Here is a 16,760-nt window from a genome sequence, read left to right on the forward strand (position 1 = left end):
ATTTATTGCCCACTCCTAACTGCCCTTGAGAAGGTGGTGGTGAGCCGTCACCTTAAACCTCTGCAGTCCGTGTGGTAAAGGTATTCCCACAGTGTTGTTAGGGAGGGAGTTCCAGGGTTTTGACCCAGCGACAATGAAGGAACGGCATTATATTCCACTGTAACTAAAACACAAATACACTGCAAGACCACTTAATGTTTTTATATCTCACTGGGTAAGTATAATGCTCTTGGTGCTTGACATTGTATGGTGACCTATCTTTCCAAAAATATATTGGTGTATGTACTATGTTAGGACCAAAATGGCCTCTGATGCGCGCATGCACATTTCTGCCGCAAATTGGGCCGGACACCACCTTGGTAAAGGACAAACAAGAGTCGTCCTTTACCCATGTCTGAAGCGGGCGTTATTCATTTGAATATGCAAATAAGGGGTCTCACGCCTGCTTCTGGTCCCTGCTGCCACTTTGGTTTGCTCTGAGGCAGCCAACACTAGTGCTGATTGCCACCGGGAAAACTAACGTTAAACACCATGTAATAAATAAATAAATAGGGTAAGTACTTACCATAATCATGGTCACTCCTGGTCCCAAGATCTCCGACCACACTCCCGACTCCGACTACCAGGCCCCCCGATCTTCCCCCATTTCCGGCCCCAACCTCCTAGCTACCCCTGACAACACTTCCGACCTCCAACAGTACTCCCGAGACCTGCAATGTTCCTAACCGACTCCCACCCTCCCCCCAACTGTATTCCCAAGGACTGTGATCTTCCTGCCCAATCCCAGACAGCACTTCCGACCCCCCAACAGTACTCTGAGGCCCACCATTTCCTCCTCCAGACCCCCATGATCCAATCCAATCACTTACCTGGAAATTGGACCACTAACCTGCATGGGTCCATACCGTAGCAGCATCTACATTATGATGAGATCAGAGGGCCAAAATCCAGGCTCGTGGGGACCTCCCCATTTGAATGCGGCTGTTAATACTGTGCAGGTAAGGTGCCCAAAAATAGACCCGCCCGAATTTCTAGGCTTTTTTGTTTTAAAAGAGTTTCCAAAGTGTTGCAATTCTGTTAGTTGATTTCTGAGATTGGAACAGTTTGATTAACCATCTCCATTGCTGAACTATATTAATTGCTTGCAACAAAAATATTTTTCTTTGCCCATGCTAATTTTCTCCCATCCTCACCTGAAGACGATGACTTATACTGGGACTTGATTCCACAGGTGTAGCTACTTTTTGTTAACTTGCCCAACTATCAATTCTTCTCCTGTGAGCTTAGACACTTTTAACCACTCAGAGCATGAGCACCAAAGCTCAAGCATTATTCTGTCTGTACACATGAACTGTCCAGCAGCAGTCACTGAATAGCACACAAATGTTGGAATTTTGGCTTTGTTTTTTTCTCTCCACTGCTACTCAGGCTCAGACCAGCTCGCTCAGTAACTAGGGATTGAACCTGTCCATCGTTCAGTCCTGTGGGCAGAGTATCTACCAACTCAGTCATTGGGGAAGTTTAAATAGAAAGTCGCCTCAAAAATGTTCAGTATGTCAGCTATCCAGTTAGCATTAAAGTGTCATCTGCAAACAAGTGGAGGATAGGCTGGGAATTTCTTCAGAGCTGCTCTTATCCTCCACCGTAATTTCACAGAATGTGCGTTGCGGAAGCAGTTCTGAGGAAATTCCTGGACATAGTATAACTGAGCATAAATTAAATGTTTACATAAAAGTAAATAGCCTTTTAATTCCTTCGCCTCTCTTTTCCCTTTGATTACCAAAAATGACACAGATCTTTGCAATTTATAATTACAGGCGCATTGGCCGCTGGTTAACAGATGTCTCACCACTTCTACCTCTTCTTAATGCTGGAACATGCATATTCACTTTGAAGACTGTGCCATGGGCCATGCCCTGGAAGCCATCCCTCAACCTTCGTTTCAGTAAAACAAGCCCACTATCGTCAGGTAAGAAACGGCTGCATTTTATTTATTTTTAATAGATTTGTTATTAGAATTAAAAACAAAACATACTAAGAATTTTGAATTTTCTTTGATTTACCTGTTTAAAAAAAAAAATTGAATTCCACTTTGTTATACTATTTGATCATGCGCAGAATAGATAAGGAAGGAGGGGGTATTTTATGTGTTCAACAGTTGGGAAGTAAAGGAAGTCGACTGTTTAGAAAGGAAAAAAGTACCCAGCAAAGTAATTAACTGGAGGCTCATAATGCAACAAGAGCTGAAGTAACTGTGGTTTTGCTCAGATTCCCAGCTCAAAATATGCGAGAGGAAGAGATAAATGAATATTGGAAAATAGAAAGAATCATAGAAATTTACGGCACTTCAGCCCATCGTGTCTGTGCCGGCCGACAAAATGATATCCAGCCTAATTCCACTTTCCAGCTCTTGGTCCATAGCCTTGTAGGTTGCAGCACTTCGAGTACACATCCAAGTACTTTTTAAGTGTGTTGAAGGTTTCTGCCTCTACCACCCTTTCAGGCAGTGAGTTCCAGTCCCCATCACCATCTGGGTGAAATTTTTTTCTCTCAAATCCCCTCTAAACCTCCTACCAATTATTTTAAATTTATGGCCCCTGGTTGTTGAACCCTCTGCTAAGGGAAATAGGCCCTTCTTATCCACTCTATCTAGGCCCCTCATAATTTTATACACCTCAATAAGGTCTCCCCTCAGCCTCGGCTGTTCCAAAGAAACAAACCCAGCCTATCCAATCTTTCCTCATAGTTAAACTTCTCCAGTCCAGGCAACATACTCGTAAATCTTCTCTGTACCCTATCTAGCACAATCACATCTTTCCTGTAATTATCATCATAGGCAGTCCCTCAAGATCGAGCAAGACTTGCTTCCACTCAAAGTTAGTTCTGAGGTGACTGAACAGTCCAATACGGGAATTACAGTCTTTGTCACAGGTGGGACAGACAGTCGTTGAAGGAAAGGGTTGATGGGGAGTCTGGTTTGCCGCACGCTCCTTCCGCTGCCTGCGCTCGCTTTCTGCATGCTCTCGGCGACGAGACTCGAGGTGCTCAGCGCCCTCCCGGATGCTCTTCCTCCACTTAGGGCGGTCTTTGGCCAGGGACTCCCAGGTGTCGGTGGAAATGTTGCATTTTATCAAGGAGGCTTTGAGGGTGTCCTTGAAACGTTTCCTCTGCCCACCTGGGGCTCGCTTGCCGTGTAGGAGTTCCGAGTAGAGAGCTTGCTTTGGGAGTATTGTGTCAGGCATGCGAACAATGTGGCCCACCAAACGGAGCTGGTCGAGTGTGGTCAGTGCTTCGATGCTGGGGATGTTGGCCTGACCGAGAACACTGACGTTGGTGCGTCTGTCCTCCCAGGGGATTTGCAGGATCTTGCAGAGAAATCGCTGGTGGTATTTCACCAGCGATTTGAGGTGTCTACTGTATATGGTCCACGTCTCTGAGCCATACAGGAGGGCAGGTATCCCTGCAGCCCTGTAGACCATGAGCTTGCTGCCAGATTTGAGGGCCTGATCTTCGAAAACTCTCTTCCTCAGGCGGCCGAAGGCTGCGCTGGCGCACTTGAGGTGGTGTTGAACCTCGTCGTCGATGTTTGCCCTTGCTGATAATAGGCACCCAAGATATGGAAAGTGGTCCACGTTTTCCAGGGCTGCGCCATGTATCTTGATGACTGGAGGGCAGTGCTGTGTGGCAGGGTCAGGTTGGTGGAGGACCTTTGTCTTACGGGTGTTTAGTGTAAGGCCCATGCTTTCGTACGCCTCAGTGAAAATGTTGACTATGACTTGGAGATCAGCCTCTGAATGTGCACAGACGCAAGCGTTGTCCGCGTACTGTAGCTCAACGACAGAGGATTGGATTTGGCCTGTAGACAACGAAGGTTGAACAGGTTCCCACTAGTTCTGTAGTTTTGTTCCACTCCAGCGGGGAGCTTGTTGAGTGTGAGGTGGAGCATTGCAGCAAAGAGGATCGAGAAGAGGGTTGGCGCGATGACGCAGCCCTGCTTGACCCCGGTCCAGACGTGGATTGGGTCTGTGGTGGATCCGTTGGTCAGGATCACAGCTTACGTCGTGGAGCAGGCGGAGGATGGTGACAAACTTTTGGGGGCAGCCAAAATGGAGGAGGATGCTCCATAGTCCCTCGCGTAATGTGGTGACCAGAACTGTACGCAGTACTCCAGCTGTGGTCTATCTGGTGTTTTATTCAGTTCTAGCATAGTCTCCCTGCTCTTGTATTCTATGTTATATTAATGGAGATTTTAATCAAACAAATATAATTCTGTATTGCCCATGGAGCCTGGAATCGGAATTGATCATTGTAATGAATTATTGCTTCATGACACAACTCGGCACATATTTCACTTGCACATTACTGGCACATAGGTCGCTGCCAGGAGCACATATCAGGAAATCACATGCAAATCCTACAATTTTATATCCATTCATTGATGTCGGATAAGCAGCCTGATAACACAGAGACGGTGGCGTGGTCAAGTGCTGGGTGTCATCAGCTCACAAACGGAAACTGACCCTATGTTGATAGATAATGTTGCGAAATGGCAGGATGTGCCAAAAGGAGGGGACCAAGGCTAGGGGCTCAATTTTCCCCAATTATCTGTGCCGTTTTTTTGGGGGCGTAAATTAAAATCTCCAAGTTTCCCCAAAGTTTCTGTGCCAGCGTAATTCACTTAGGTACAATTTTTTTAGGCTACGATTTCTTTTGCGTCATTGGTGGCGTAACCTGTTGTCTGCGCCAGTTTTTGACATTTAAGCAAGTTTGGCCAACTTACATTTTTCCCAGGATGGCGTATGTGACCACTCCCAAAAAACCTTCTGGGTAGCACTTAGCAAAAGCCAGCGCACATTACAAAATCGGCACAGAAAGACGCCATTGTTTTTAGCCAGTTTTGGAGGGAGTGAAGAAGGCAGAGAATACGCATCATAAATCCTAATTTTTTCAAAGTCAAAAGGGAGAAATTGGAAGTGTAATGCAATTCTTGAATTTTTAATTTTTTTTCCAAAGTACCACCCCACCACCGGGCTCGAGGGTCAGAGCGTAGGCCAGCAGAATCGTACCCTCGCTACAAAATGTTGTGTTAATAGTGGATCAAATAATGTAAATGATTCAGTTATAATTTAAAATATATTTTATTCAAAATGTTAACACTTGTTTGTACTTAAATTTCATAAAAATATTCTTCTATCAAACTTTAAACTATTCAGTTAAGATCACTTACAAACTTTTAAACTGGTAAATTTACATCACTTACAAAAAACTTTGAATTTGAGAAGAGTTACAACAGTAACAATAATAATAACAACAACAACAGCAGCAAAGAAAGGCTGCACCCATCTCTCCTCCACCTTATTCTAAGACCGCCCGCTGTGCTTGGTCTTGGTGACTCCACTCCTGCCTGCTGGCAATGACACAGTGTTTCTTGGGTTGGTACCAAGCTTATTCTTTCGAGCATCTCAGGTAATGCGCACTTCTTATTGGGGGGGCGTCGGCAGGCGGTATTATTGTTATTAAAGTAGAAGGCCTGCTTGGGCCTCTTCAGAGGTTGGTCCAAGGATTGGAGTGGGAGTGGCAGTTGATTCCATCAATGGCCGCGGGGTCTGGGTGTGTTCCCTTATTGCAGCAGCTACCTCTGACATTCCCACCCTCATTTGCCCCGACAGCGTCTCAACTAGTTCCGACATTCCCTCCCTCAGGTGCTCCACCAGGGTCTCAACTACCTGCGACATTCCCTCCCTCACGTGTACCGACAGTGTATCAGCTACCTGCGACATTCCCTCCCTCATGTGTACCGACAGTGTATCAGCTACCTGCGACATTCCCTCCCTAATGTGTCCGGACAGTGTTCTCATTTCTCATGAGAGTGTTGTTACTCCAGCCGACAGTCCCGATACCTCACCGATGGTGTCCAGGAGTGATCGCGTAAGGTCAATGCTCTCTCCACTCATTGCCATAATCTGAACCACATCTGTTAGATCCTGCACCTCAGGAGAGCGTGGTCGAGTTCTCCTTCCCCTCTTCAACCTGGGTGTGGCTTGCTACACCCCACTGGGACCCGCAGCCTCAGATGGTGGGGCCCTGGGTGTGGCTTCCTACACCCCACTGGAATCGGCAGCCTCGGACAGTGTGAAACCATAAAATGTCCCCCCACTCGCACCACTCAGGAAAAGGCCTGACACCTCAAAGGGCAGCATCAGTGCCTCCTCCAGAGTGAGTACAAGAGAGGGGACTTCATCCTCCCCCTCCCCCTCACTTCCATGCTCTTGGTCTGGAAGGTCGGATTGGAAGATGTTCTCCTCTTCACACTCGTCCGCGTCTGAATCGTCTTCTGCATCAGCTTCAGTCTCGTCATGGTTGGCCACAAGTTCTGCAAAAAAAAACAGGACAAATGGTTAGCAGCAGAGGAGGGGCAGGGTGGCATGAGTAGGCTCACACAGCGCAGGCAGCAAGCTCAATTGAAGGACCACAATGAATGATAGCACATTGCATCAACCAAAGTGTAGCTGATGGAGACATCCCCACGAACCGAAGCATGGCTAACCCGTGCCTGTACTTAACATTTAGCAAAGCCAGACTGTGAATTTTGCAGGATTTACCCTCTCTCTCGAGTGTGGGTCCAGCTTGTGCAGCGGTGGTTGCTTTTCTCCAAACAGGACCCATCAAAGCAGTGACCCTCTCTTCCACGGGTGTCAGTGGGTGCGGATTTGCCGGGTCTCCTCCTGTTAGAGTTCTCTCTCTTTTATTGTGGGCCACCTTCCTCTGCAAAGATGAAAATATAACTTTTTAGAGAGGGTATCTTTCTGCTGGGTGGGTCATAGAGATGGTCACATTTACAATTACAATTCCAGTGAATAAATGAAAATATTACTTGCATCAACTCTTTGACCAAGGTCCTGCCACTTTGTTTTGCGCTGATCTCCGGAACTCAGGTGGTCACCATTGCACAGTAATCTTGTGAAAGTTGATTCCAGCGTTTCCTCATTTCTTTTGGTGAAACTTTTATTTGACCTCTGCTGGTGTTTAGCTCGTGCCATCTGGTCTCAATTACAGTAACAAGGTCCTGTGAGAAATTCTTGGTCCTTGAGCCGTGTTGCATATTGCAGCTCCGATTTTTTCCACTCGGAATAAAAGTTTTCACGCACAACTGGCTCTTTAAAAATGTCTGAATGCAGACCAGGAGGTGTAGTGGGCATACACGCCATATCACTCACGTATAAAACATCATTTTTTTCTCGCGCATGCGCAGAAGGGGGGGCCTCAGCGCAGACCTTAGGCTCCACCCCAACCCCCAAAGCTAAAGGACAGGCTGCGCGGCGCCAATTAAAAAAATTAGAATGGGGAAACTTTAAAGTTTTTTTTAGCATAGTCGGGCCCCCAAAAAACAGGCATAATTCTTCAAATACGCCAAAAAACGGCATTGGGGAAAATTGAGCCCTAGATCTTCAGGGGAGTCTGGAGGTAACAATGTCAGAGTGGTAGGAGAAGCCATTGCTGTGTATGCTCTTGCTAAGATCTGACAGGTAAGAGTAGAAATCATCATCATAGGCAGTCCCTCGGAATCGCTTGCTTCCACTCCTAAAAATGAGACCTTAGGTGACTGTACAGTCCAATACGAGAACCACAGTTCCTGTCACAGGTGGGACAGATAGTTGTTGAGAGAAAGGGAGGGTGGGACAGGTTTGCCGCACGCTCTTTCCGCTGCCTGCGCTTGATTTCTGCATGGTCTCGGCGATGAGACTCGAGCTGCTCGGCGCCCTCCCAGATGCACTTCCTCCACTTAGGATGGTCTTTGACCAGGGACTCCCAGGTGTCAGTGGGGATGTTGCACTTTTTCAGGGAGGCTTTCAGAGTGTCTCTGTAATGTTTCCTCTGCCCACCTTTGGCTCGTTTGCCGTGTCAATGAGCTGGACAATTGAAAGGCATTGGAGGAGAATGGTGTGGTTGACGATCTATGGTTCTATAGGAGGTCCTGCTTGACAAACCTCCTTGACATTGTTGAGAAAGTGGCAATCCAAGCAGATGGTACTTAGATTTCAAAAAGGCCTTTGATAAAACTCCTCATGAGAGGCTGCTACTGAAGCTGAAAGCAGTGGGAATTCAAGATAAAACCTGGGCAGAGATAAATAATTGGCTCAAGAAATGAAAACTGTGGACACTTGTCAAAGTTGGAGAGAAGTACTGAGTTGAATGCCACACATTTCAATGCTGGGGTTCTATCTAAATGACATAGATGCAGAAACAAATATAAACTGGTTAAGTTTGCAGACCAATTCAAATTGGTGGTTCGTTGAGACAGAGAAAGTAACCAGGAACTACGAAAAATGTTAGATAAAATGTGACAATTGGGCAAATCAGTGGCAGATAACATTGTAAGGTTTGACGCCTTGGCTCTCAAAGTGGATGGTTCACATATATTATGGATGGTGTATAAATAGTTAAAAGTGAAGCGGAAAGGAATTTGGGCATAAAAGCCAATTCAGCACTTAACTGTGGAGCAGTAGTAAACAAAGTGAATAGGATGCAAAAAAATAAAGACTTATATTTATATAGTACCTTTCATGACAGGACATCTCAAAGTGATTTTTAGCCACTTTTGAAGTAGTTTTGAAGTGTAGTCACGATGTCGGAAGTGATAATGACCAGATAATCTGTTTTTGTTAACTATTCATTATATTGTTCGTTGTAATGCTAGGTTTGTTGAGTCCAGGCAGCGTCACATAATCTAAGCAATCAATTCCATACCGCTTTTTCTTATTGGATGTTTTTACCACTCCCTCTTTTTTTCCCCCACCCATATCCATTCCACCAGTTGCACACATCTACCCTCTTCCATGCTGGTCCTGCGTGTAGACTTTATCATCCTGTGTATTTTGTCCAACCATGCCAAATTCATTGTAAGATTATCTGCACAACTTTCCACTTATTGGGCCCAAGTTTCCACATGATTTGCGCCTGATTTTTAGGAGCAACTGGTGGAGAACGGACTATCTTAGAAATCGCAATTCTCCATATTTTTTTCTCTGCAGTTCTAGTCAGGTAGAACAGTTCTACTTTGGAACAGAATTTTTTCTTCAAACGGGGGCGTGTCCAACCACTGACGCCTGATTTCAAAGTTTCTACAGTAAAAACATACTCCAAACTAACTTAGAATGGAGCAAGTGAAGATTTTTGTAGAACTGAAAAAACCTGTTCTACACATTAAAAAATCAGGCGCAGGTTACAAATTAGGCGTCCAGAACGAGGGGGGGGGGAGGGGGGGGAAGGGAAGTCATTAAATTCTACAATAAATCCTTATTTATACTTCTACAAATATTATACAAATAAATCCAACCTGAATAAAAATTTATAAGCAAAGAAAAGATTAAATAAACCATCTTCCTACCTGTGTGAAAGTGCTTCAGCCAGCCTCACAAGTTCGTCCGTTCGTTCCCAACGGCAGGGGGGGAGGAGGAAGCCGTTCCCGACGGCGGGAGGGAGGGAGTGCGGGCCCGCCCGACCGCAGCGGGGGGGGAGGAAGCCGTTGCAGACAGCGGGCAGGCGGGAGGGAGGGAGTGCGGGCCCGCCCGACCACAGCGGGGGGGGGGGGAGGAAGCCGTTCCAGACGGCGGGCGGGGAGGGAAGGAGACAGTGAGAAGGCTGCAAGAAGCCTCAGTGCTGATGTGCTGATGGCAATGTGCTTTTATAAAAACATTTTCAAAAATGAAACAGCTACAAAGAACTACAAAAATGGCCGAGTGCCAATGTTTCCTTCACACTGCATGTGCGCGAACGCTCCAACGCGCACGCGCAGGGTTGCCGGCAGGAAAAAAACTAATTTAAATAGTACCCGCCCCCTCCCAAAATCGGCGCGAGTGTAGGCTCCGCCCCCCTGGGCGCCGCGCCAAACAGACAAGGAGCTGCAGGGCTCTCCAGAATCGCGAGTTTTTTTTAGGCGCCGTTTTAGGTGCGAAAAACGGGCGCCCAGCTCGGAGGGGCGCCCGTTTTTTATCGTGTGGAAACTTGGGTCCATAATCTTATACAGTCCCTCTACAATTGGCTTCTTATGATCTATGCTCCAGTTAACCAGCACTGAGCTGACTAGGCTACACTAATGAACTATGTGAAATATAGTTTAATGAAAACAGTGAAAAACGCCCTCTGACATTAGAGATCAGCCTTGACTTTTCTCTGCACTACCTTCAGGTTTGGATATTTCCCTGTCCAATGCACATTACAGTTTCTGCATGATGGCCTCAGACATACTGGCCGGAATCTTACCAGCCCTGCGAGTGCGGGTTTGGAAGCGGGCCCGCTGTCGAAATGGCCGAGATTGACAGCGGGCCAGAATCCCGCTCTGAACCCGCCTCCTTGTCAATTTCCAAAGTGTTGGGTCTGGCTGCAGTTCACAGATTCGACACCAAGCGGTGGGCCAGCCAATTTAGATAGTTAAAAGGTAGTTAAGCAGGATTTTACCATGTACTTAACATTTTACAAGATTTTTAACAAGTTTTCCAGAGTGCTGCTATCACGTCAGGTAAGTAGGTCGGGTATTGTCAGCATTCAATGATTCACTAACCTGACAGCTGCAAATAGTCAATGAAAGCTCCCATTTCCTAGGTCTTCACTTTCCAAGGTTAGAAGCAGTTGCTTACTGCATTTAGAAGCCTTTATGTAGCTATCAAGTGTTTGGAGCAAACTCTCTATCCAGTGTCACCTCATTGAAACAACCTCTCTTACCATTAACAGATCGCTTCTGTCATCTCATGCCACATAAAAGGTTACTGCACAAGAGAAGAACTCACGTGGTTGGGGGTAATATATTAGCATGGATAGAGGATTGACTAACTAATAGAAAACAGGGAGTCAGGATAAATGGGTAATTTTCAGATTGGCAAACTGTAACTAGTGGAATGCCACAGGGATCAGTGCTGGGGCTTCACTTATTTACAATCTATATTAATGACTTGGATGAAGGGACCGAATGTAATGTAGCCAAATTTGCTGATGATACAAAGATAGGTGAGAAAACAAGTTGTGAGGAGGATGCAAAAAAATCTGCAAAGGGATATAGACAGGCTAAGTGAGTGGGCAAAAATTTGGCAGATGGAATATAATGTGGGAAAATGTGAGGTTATCCACTTTGGTAAGAAAAATAAAAAAGCAAATTATTATTTAAATGGGAGAGATTACAAAATGCTCCGCTACAGAGGGATCTGGGGGTCCTTGTACATGGAACTCAAAAAGTTAGCATGCAGGTACAGCAAGTAATTAGGAAAGTTAATGAAATGTTGACCTTTATTGCAAAGGGGATGGAGTATAAAAGTAAGGAAGTCCTGCTACAACTGTACAGGGAGTTGGTGAGACCATATCTGGAGTACTGGTATGGTATTGGTCTCCTTATTTAACGAGGGATATTGTTGCATTGGAGGCAGTTCAGAGAAGGTTAACAAGATTGATTCCTAAGATGAAGGGGTTATCATATGAAGAAAGGTTGAGCAGGTTGGGCCTATACTAATTGGAGTTTAGAAGACTGAGGGGTGATCTTATTGAAGCATTTAAGATTCTGAGGAGGCTTGACAGGGTAGATGCAGAGAGGATGTTTCCTCTCATGAGAGAATCTAGAACTAGGGGCATAGTCTCAGAATAAGTGGTTGCCCATTTAAAATGAAAATGAGGAGGAATTTCTTCTCAAAGGGTTGTGAATCTTTGGAATTCTCTATCCCAGAGAGCTGTGGAGTCTAGGTCATTGAGTGTATTTAAGGTGGAGATAGACGGATTTTTGAGAGATAAGGGAGTCAACGGTTATGGGGAGAGGGCAGGGAAGTGGAGTTGAAGCCAAGATCAGATCAGCCATGATCTTATTGAATGGTGGAGCAGGCTCAAGGGGCCAGATGGCCCTACTTCTGCTCCTATTTCTTATGTTCTTAAGTTCATATCTAACCTCACCTGCCATCTATTCCATCAGCATTGGTGCCCTTGAAAAAAATCTCACCTTGGTCCTCAGATTCCCAACACGATCAGCCCCAACACCAGCAGCATTGGGCACACCAGCAGCACCAAATCCACACCAATCTCCTCCGCAATCAACTGACGTTGCACTGGACACAGAGCATCATCACCCGTGCAAATTCCTGCCCGGGATGCCAGCGATGGCCTCACCATGTCCAGATTTGCTTCACTTAACACAGTACACCCTGACTGCCACATGATATGCCAGGTTGGCACCACCCCATACCAGCACCATAAAGCATCCCTACAATGTCCAAGCTATTCCTTTCACACTCATCGCCCTTGTGGGTGGGGCGGTGGGGGGGGGGGGTGTTATGTCTTATCATTAACTGGAACACTCTAAGACATTTTCAAAGGTGCACACAAATCTGTCCAATAAGGCAAAGCGGTGAAAATAAAGATTTCAATGCTTGACAACACATTAACAGATACTTTATACGAACATTTGCTAAAGCACCCAAGTGCCTACCCTTGTGTATTGTTAGTTTGAATGATTGGACAAGGATGATGGTGAGTGTGAGGGGTGGCTAGTGAGATGAGCAAGTGATAACGTAGATAGAGAGGGATGGGTGGAGGTGTAAGGTAAGTTGGTGTGAGTATGGATGTGCATAAGTAGGGTAGGGAAAGCAGAGTGATGGGAATGTGATTAATGGCACAGGAGGATGAGGTTGAGTGTGGCTTTGCAGTAATGTTTTGTGATCTACAGTAATCATTGAAAGGTTTGCGCCACTGCAGCCTGGTCCACCTGACAACATCCCTGCTTGTGCCCTCCTGTGCAATGAGCAACCAGGCTGTATTGATCTCCTGGAGAGGTCTCTTCCGTTCATTGAAATGGAAGGGAACCTTCCTGCATGCTGTGACTCCCTCTATAAGCATATGGAGAGAGCCTGAGTGCAGCCATGCATCTTTGTGTAGTGCTTGTCAGTGTTTGGAGCAATTCAATGCTATAGAACACTCACTGACAGCACAATGGTCAAAATGAACGTGGACATGGCCCCTTTAAGGAAACCGGCTGATGATGTGTCATCAGATGACGTCATCGGACCGGCTTTCTTTTAATTGGCCGGGAACCTCGCAGGGCGGGCTTAACAAGTCCCATCAACAGAAGATTATTCATACATTGCGGGCTGGAGCGAGGAGCGGCTTTGCCACCCGCCACGTACCCCAGCCGTCCTGGTCTCGCTGCGTTTGGAGAGATTGTAGCCACTCTGTCTACAAACCCAGAACAACATATTTGAACCTCACAACTTGGGAATGCTTGCGAAGGTTGCACTTCCCTTGCAAGGAAATAACTAGGTTGCACCATCTTCCAGCCCATCTCAGAGCTGTTGCTCTGCCAGTGGCAGTAAAAGTCACTACGGCACTAAACTTCTATGCCACGAGTTCCTTTGAGGCAGCTTCAGAGAGGCATTTGCAATATCAGCCAATCGATTGTCTACCACTGCATAAGGCAAGTAACTGATGTTGTATTTGTGCAAGCAGCCCAGTTGATACCCTTTCCTGGACAACAGATCTATATATTGAGCTTTACTGTGCCACTGTCCATTTTCGCATTCCATTTTGCTCATTGCTAAAATACTGTTGTGGTAAAACTACTAGTCTCCTTGTTTTTAAACGTATGATTCTAAGCAGATACATTTCAAATGGTACAGCAGAAGAATTCTTGAGCTCCGTCTTCTCAAAACATTGAAAAAATATTTTTAATGAAAATGTGAATAATACTGTATCTTGTGCACATCCAAAGCAAGACCACTAAAAGATATTGCCCACTGAAATAATTACATTTTTTGCAGTGTACAGATCCTTTGGATTCAGTGTATTTCACAGGACAGAAATATGCAAGCTGATGTGGGTTTTGGGTGATGCTAGAACTGATCCAACTCATTCTGCAATTTCCCACATCTTCTGATACAATTCAGTGGCAAATACTTATGCATGGCACGATAACAATAACCATCAGAGTTTAATGCTAAAAACTCAAATTTGCATATAATGTATGTCAAAGACAATTTATCCAATGTTTATTTGTCATTTCTTGACACTTAAAACTAGCTTTTCTTGTCCTCTGATGTTTTATTGTAAAATTTAATATTCTGGAGAATATTTTAATACGAAACACATTGGCCGGAATTTTCCGGGATGGTAGCGGGGACCCGCTGTCATCCTGCCACCACACCCCTCTCCCCCAGCTGCATTTGTCAGCGCAGACCAGACCCGACCCGACTGACAGAGGTGAGCGACCCAATTTAAATTATTAGCTGCTAATTATCAGACATTTAAGAGAGTTTTCACCTTACCTTTTAAATTTAAATGCATGGCCACAGGAAACACGCTGCTCGGTAACCACATCTGTCAACCTGAGGCAGGGGTTCCGTGGCTAGTGCTCCAGCTGATTAATTGACAGCATCAAATGTGTGATAAAAGCTGCCACCTGACAGATGATCACTTTCCTCAGCAGAAGCTGTTTCTCACTGCATTCCCAGCACAGATTTTGCAGGCTGCAGTCTTCCCAGCAAAGTCTCCATCCAGTGCCACCTCATTGGAAGAACCCCTCTCATCATTGACAGATTGCTTCCGTCTCCTCTACTTCACTTGCCATCTATTCCATCTGCATGGATGCCATTTATACTGTCTCACCTTGGTCCTCAGAATCTGACCACGATGAGCCCCAACAGCACCAACAACAACGCCACCAACCTTCTCCGCAACCACCTGATGCTGCACAGGACACAGGGCATTAGCACCCTCGCACGTTGCTGCCCGGGAGGTCAGGTATGGCCTCATCATGGCCAGATTTACTTCACTCGACGCTGTACACCCATATGGCTACCACATGATGCGCCAGGTTGGCACCACCCCACAGCAACACCATAAAACATCCCGACAAAACATCCAAACATTGCTGGAGGTACCTTTATGTCTCACCATTCACTAAGCCACTTACAAAGGAGCACACAAATCTGTCCAAAACCGGAAAGTGTTGAAACTTAAGAATTTTATGTTTGACAGGACATTAACAGAAATTTTACATAAACATTTGATAAAAAACTAGGATGAGGGTGAGTGTGAGGGGTGGCTTGTGAGATGGAGATGTGTTAATGTAGATAGAGAGAGAGGGATCAGGGGGCGGCATGGTATGTTGGTGTGAGTAAGGATGTGCTGGGATAAGGTTGGGAAGGCAGAGTGATGGGGATGTGATGAGAGGCACGTATGGCTTTGTACTCGCATTTCCTGATCTAATGAGATTATTGAAACATTTGCGGCACTGCACCCAGGTCATCCTGACCACATCCCTGCTGGTGAACCCCTCTGCAATCTCCAACCAGGCTGTTTTGGTGTCCTGAGGAGGTCTCTTTCGCCCATGTGTGCTGTGACTCCCTCCATAAGCAAATGGAGGGAGTCGTGGGTGCAGCCCTCTGCCTCTGTGCAGTCATTGTCAGTGTTTGCAGCACTCCAATGCTGTAGTGTACTGACAGCACCATGTGACATTGACATTTAAACCCAGTGTGGCCATGGCCTCTTTAAATCTGACGGATAATGGCTGGTATTTTGCCTACCTGGTCTGGTGCGGACGGTGGCCATGACGAGTCACGACTCCACTGCTGGCTCTATCCCAGCTGAAAAGGTGTCATCCATGACGTCACCAAAATTACACCATTTAATTGGGCCGGGTAATGCGCAGGGCAGGCTTAATAGGCCCCATGGGGAAAATCAGCAGCAGGTGATATATGCTTAGAGGTGCAGGGCAAGGCTAGAATACTTAATGAGTACTTTGTATCGGTGTTTACTAAGGAAGAGAATGTTAACAAAATATCAGTAGAAACGTAGATGGTAGAGGTGATGGATGGGGTGAAAATTGATAGGCAGGATGTACTGAAAAGGCTGGCTATGCTGAGAGTGGATAAGTCGCCTGGTCTAGATGGCTTGCATCCCAGGTTGCTAAGGGAAGTAGGGGTGGAGAGAGCAGAAAGGCTTGCCATAAACTTCTATTCTTCCCTAGATGCGTGGGAAGTGCCAGAATATTGGAAAGTGGCAAATATGACATCCTTGTTCAAGAAAGGATGTATGGACATTCCTAGTAACTACAGGCTGGTCAGTTTAACATCAGTGGTGGGTAAGGTTTTAGAAACTATAATCAGGGAAAAAATTAACAGGCACTTGGAGAGGTTTAAGGAGAGCCAGCACGGATTTGTAAAAGGCAGATCGTGTTTGACTAATCTAATTGATTTTTTTGATGAAGTAACAGAAAGTGTTGATGAAAGGAATGCGATGGATGTTGTCTATATGGATTTTAGGAAGGCATTTGACAAAGTGCCACATAAAGGCTGGTTAACAAAATTGAGGAATAGGAGGGTCAGTGTTCGCTTGGATAAGAAATTGGCTTAAGAACAGAAAACAGTGAGTCGTGAATGGTTATTTTTCAGACTGGAGGATGGTGGACAGTGGTGTTCCCCAGGGGTCAGTGCTAGGACCACTGCTTTTTTGATATATATAAATGACTTGGATATTGGGATACAAAGTAACATTTCAAAATTTGCTGATGATACCAAACTTGGACGTGTGGCCAACAGTGAGGATGATAGCAATCGATTGCAACAGGACATAGATAGGCTGGCAGAATGGGCAGACAAGTGGCAGATGCAATTTAATACAGAAAAGTGTGAGGTGATGCATTTTGGCAGAAAGGATAGCAAGAGACTTTATAGGCTTAATGGCACAGTTCTAAAGAGTGCAGGGACAGAGCGACCTGGGGGGTTCATGTTCAT

General features: G+C 45.7%; 1 protein-coding gene across 1 annotated transcript in view; it reads left to right on the forward strand.

Moving 5' to 3' along the window:
* LOC139264118 (uncharacterized) overlaps nucleotides 1-16,760 on the forward strand; it is a 416,942-nt gene that overhangs the window by 249,985 nt on the left and 150,197 nt on the right. The window contains exon 9 of the mRNA XM_070880210.1: nucleotides 1,818-1,969. Coding sequence (XP_070736311.1) covers nucleotides 1,818-1,969 — 152 coding nt within the window. The remainder of the gene's footprint in view (nucleotides 1-1,817; nucleotides 1,970-16,760) is intronic.

This window comes from Pristiophorus japonicus, chromosome 5, assembly GCF_044704955.1.
Source record: "Pristiophorus japonicus isolate sPriJap1 chromosome 5, sPriJap1.hap1, whole genome shotgun sequence".
Classification (NCBI taxonomy): Eukaryota; Metazoa; Chordata; class Chondrichthyes; family Pristiophoridae; genus Pristiophorus; species Pristiophorus japonicus.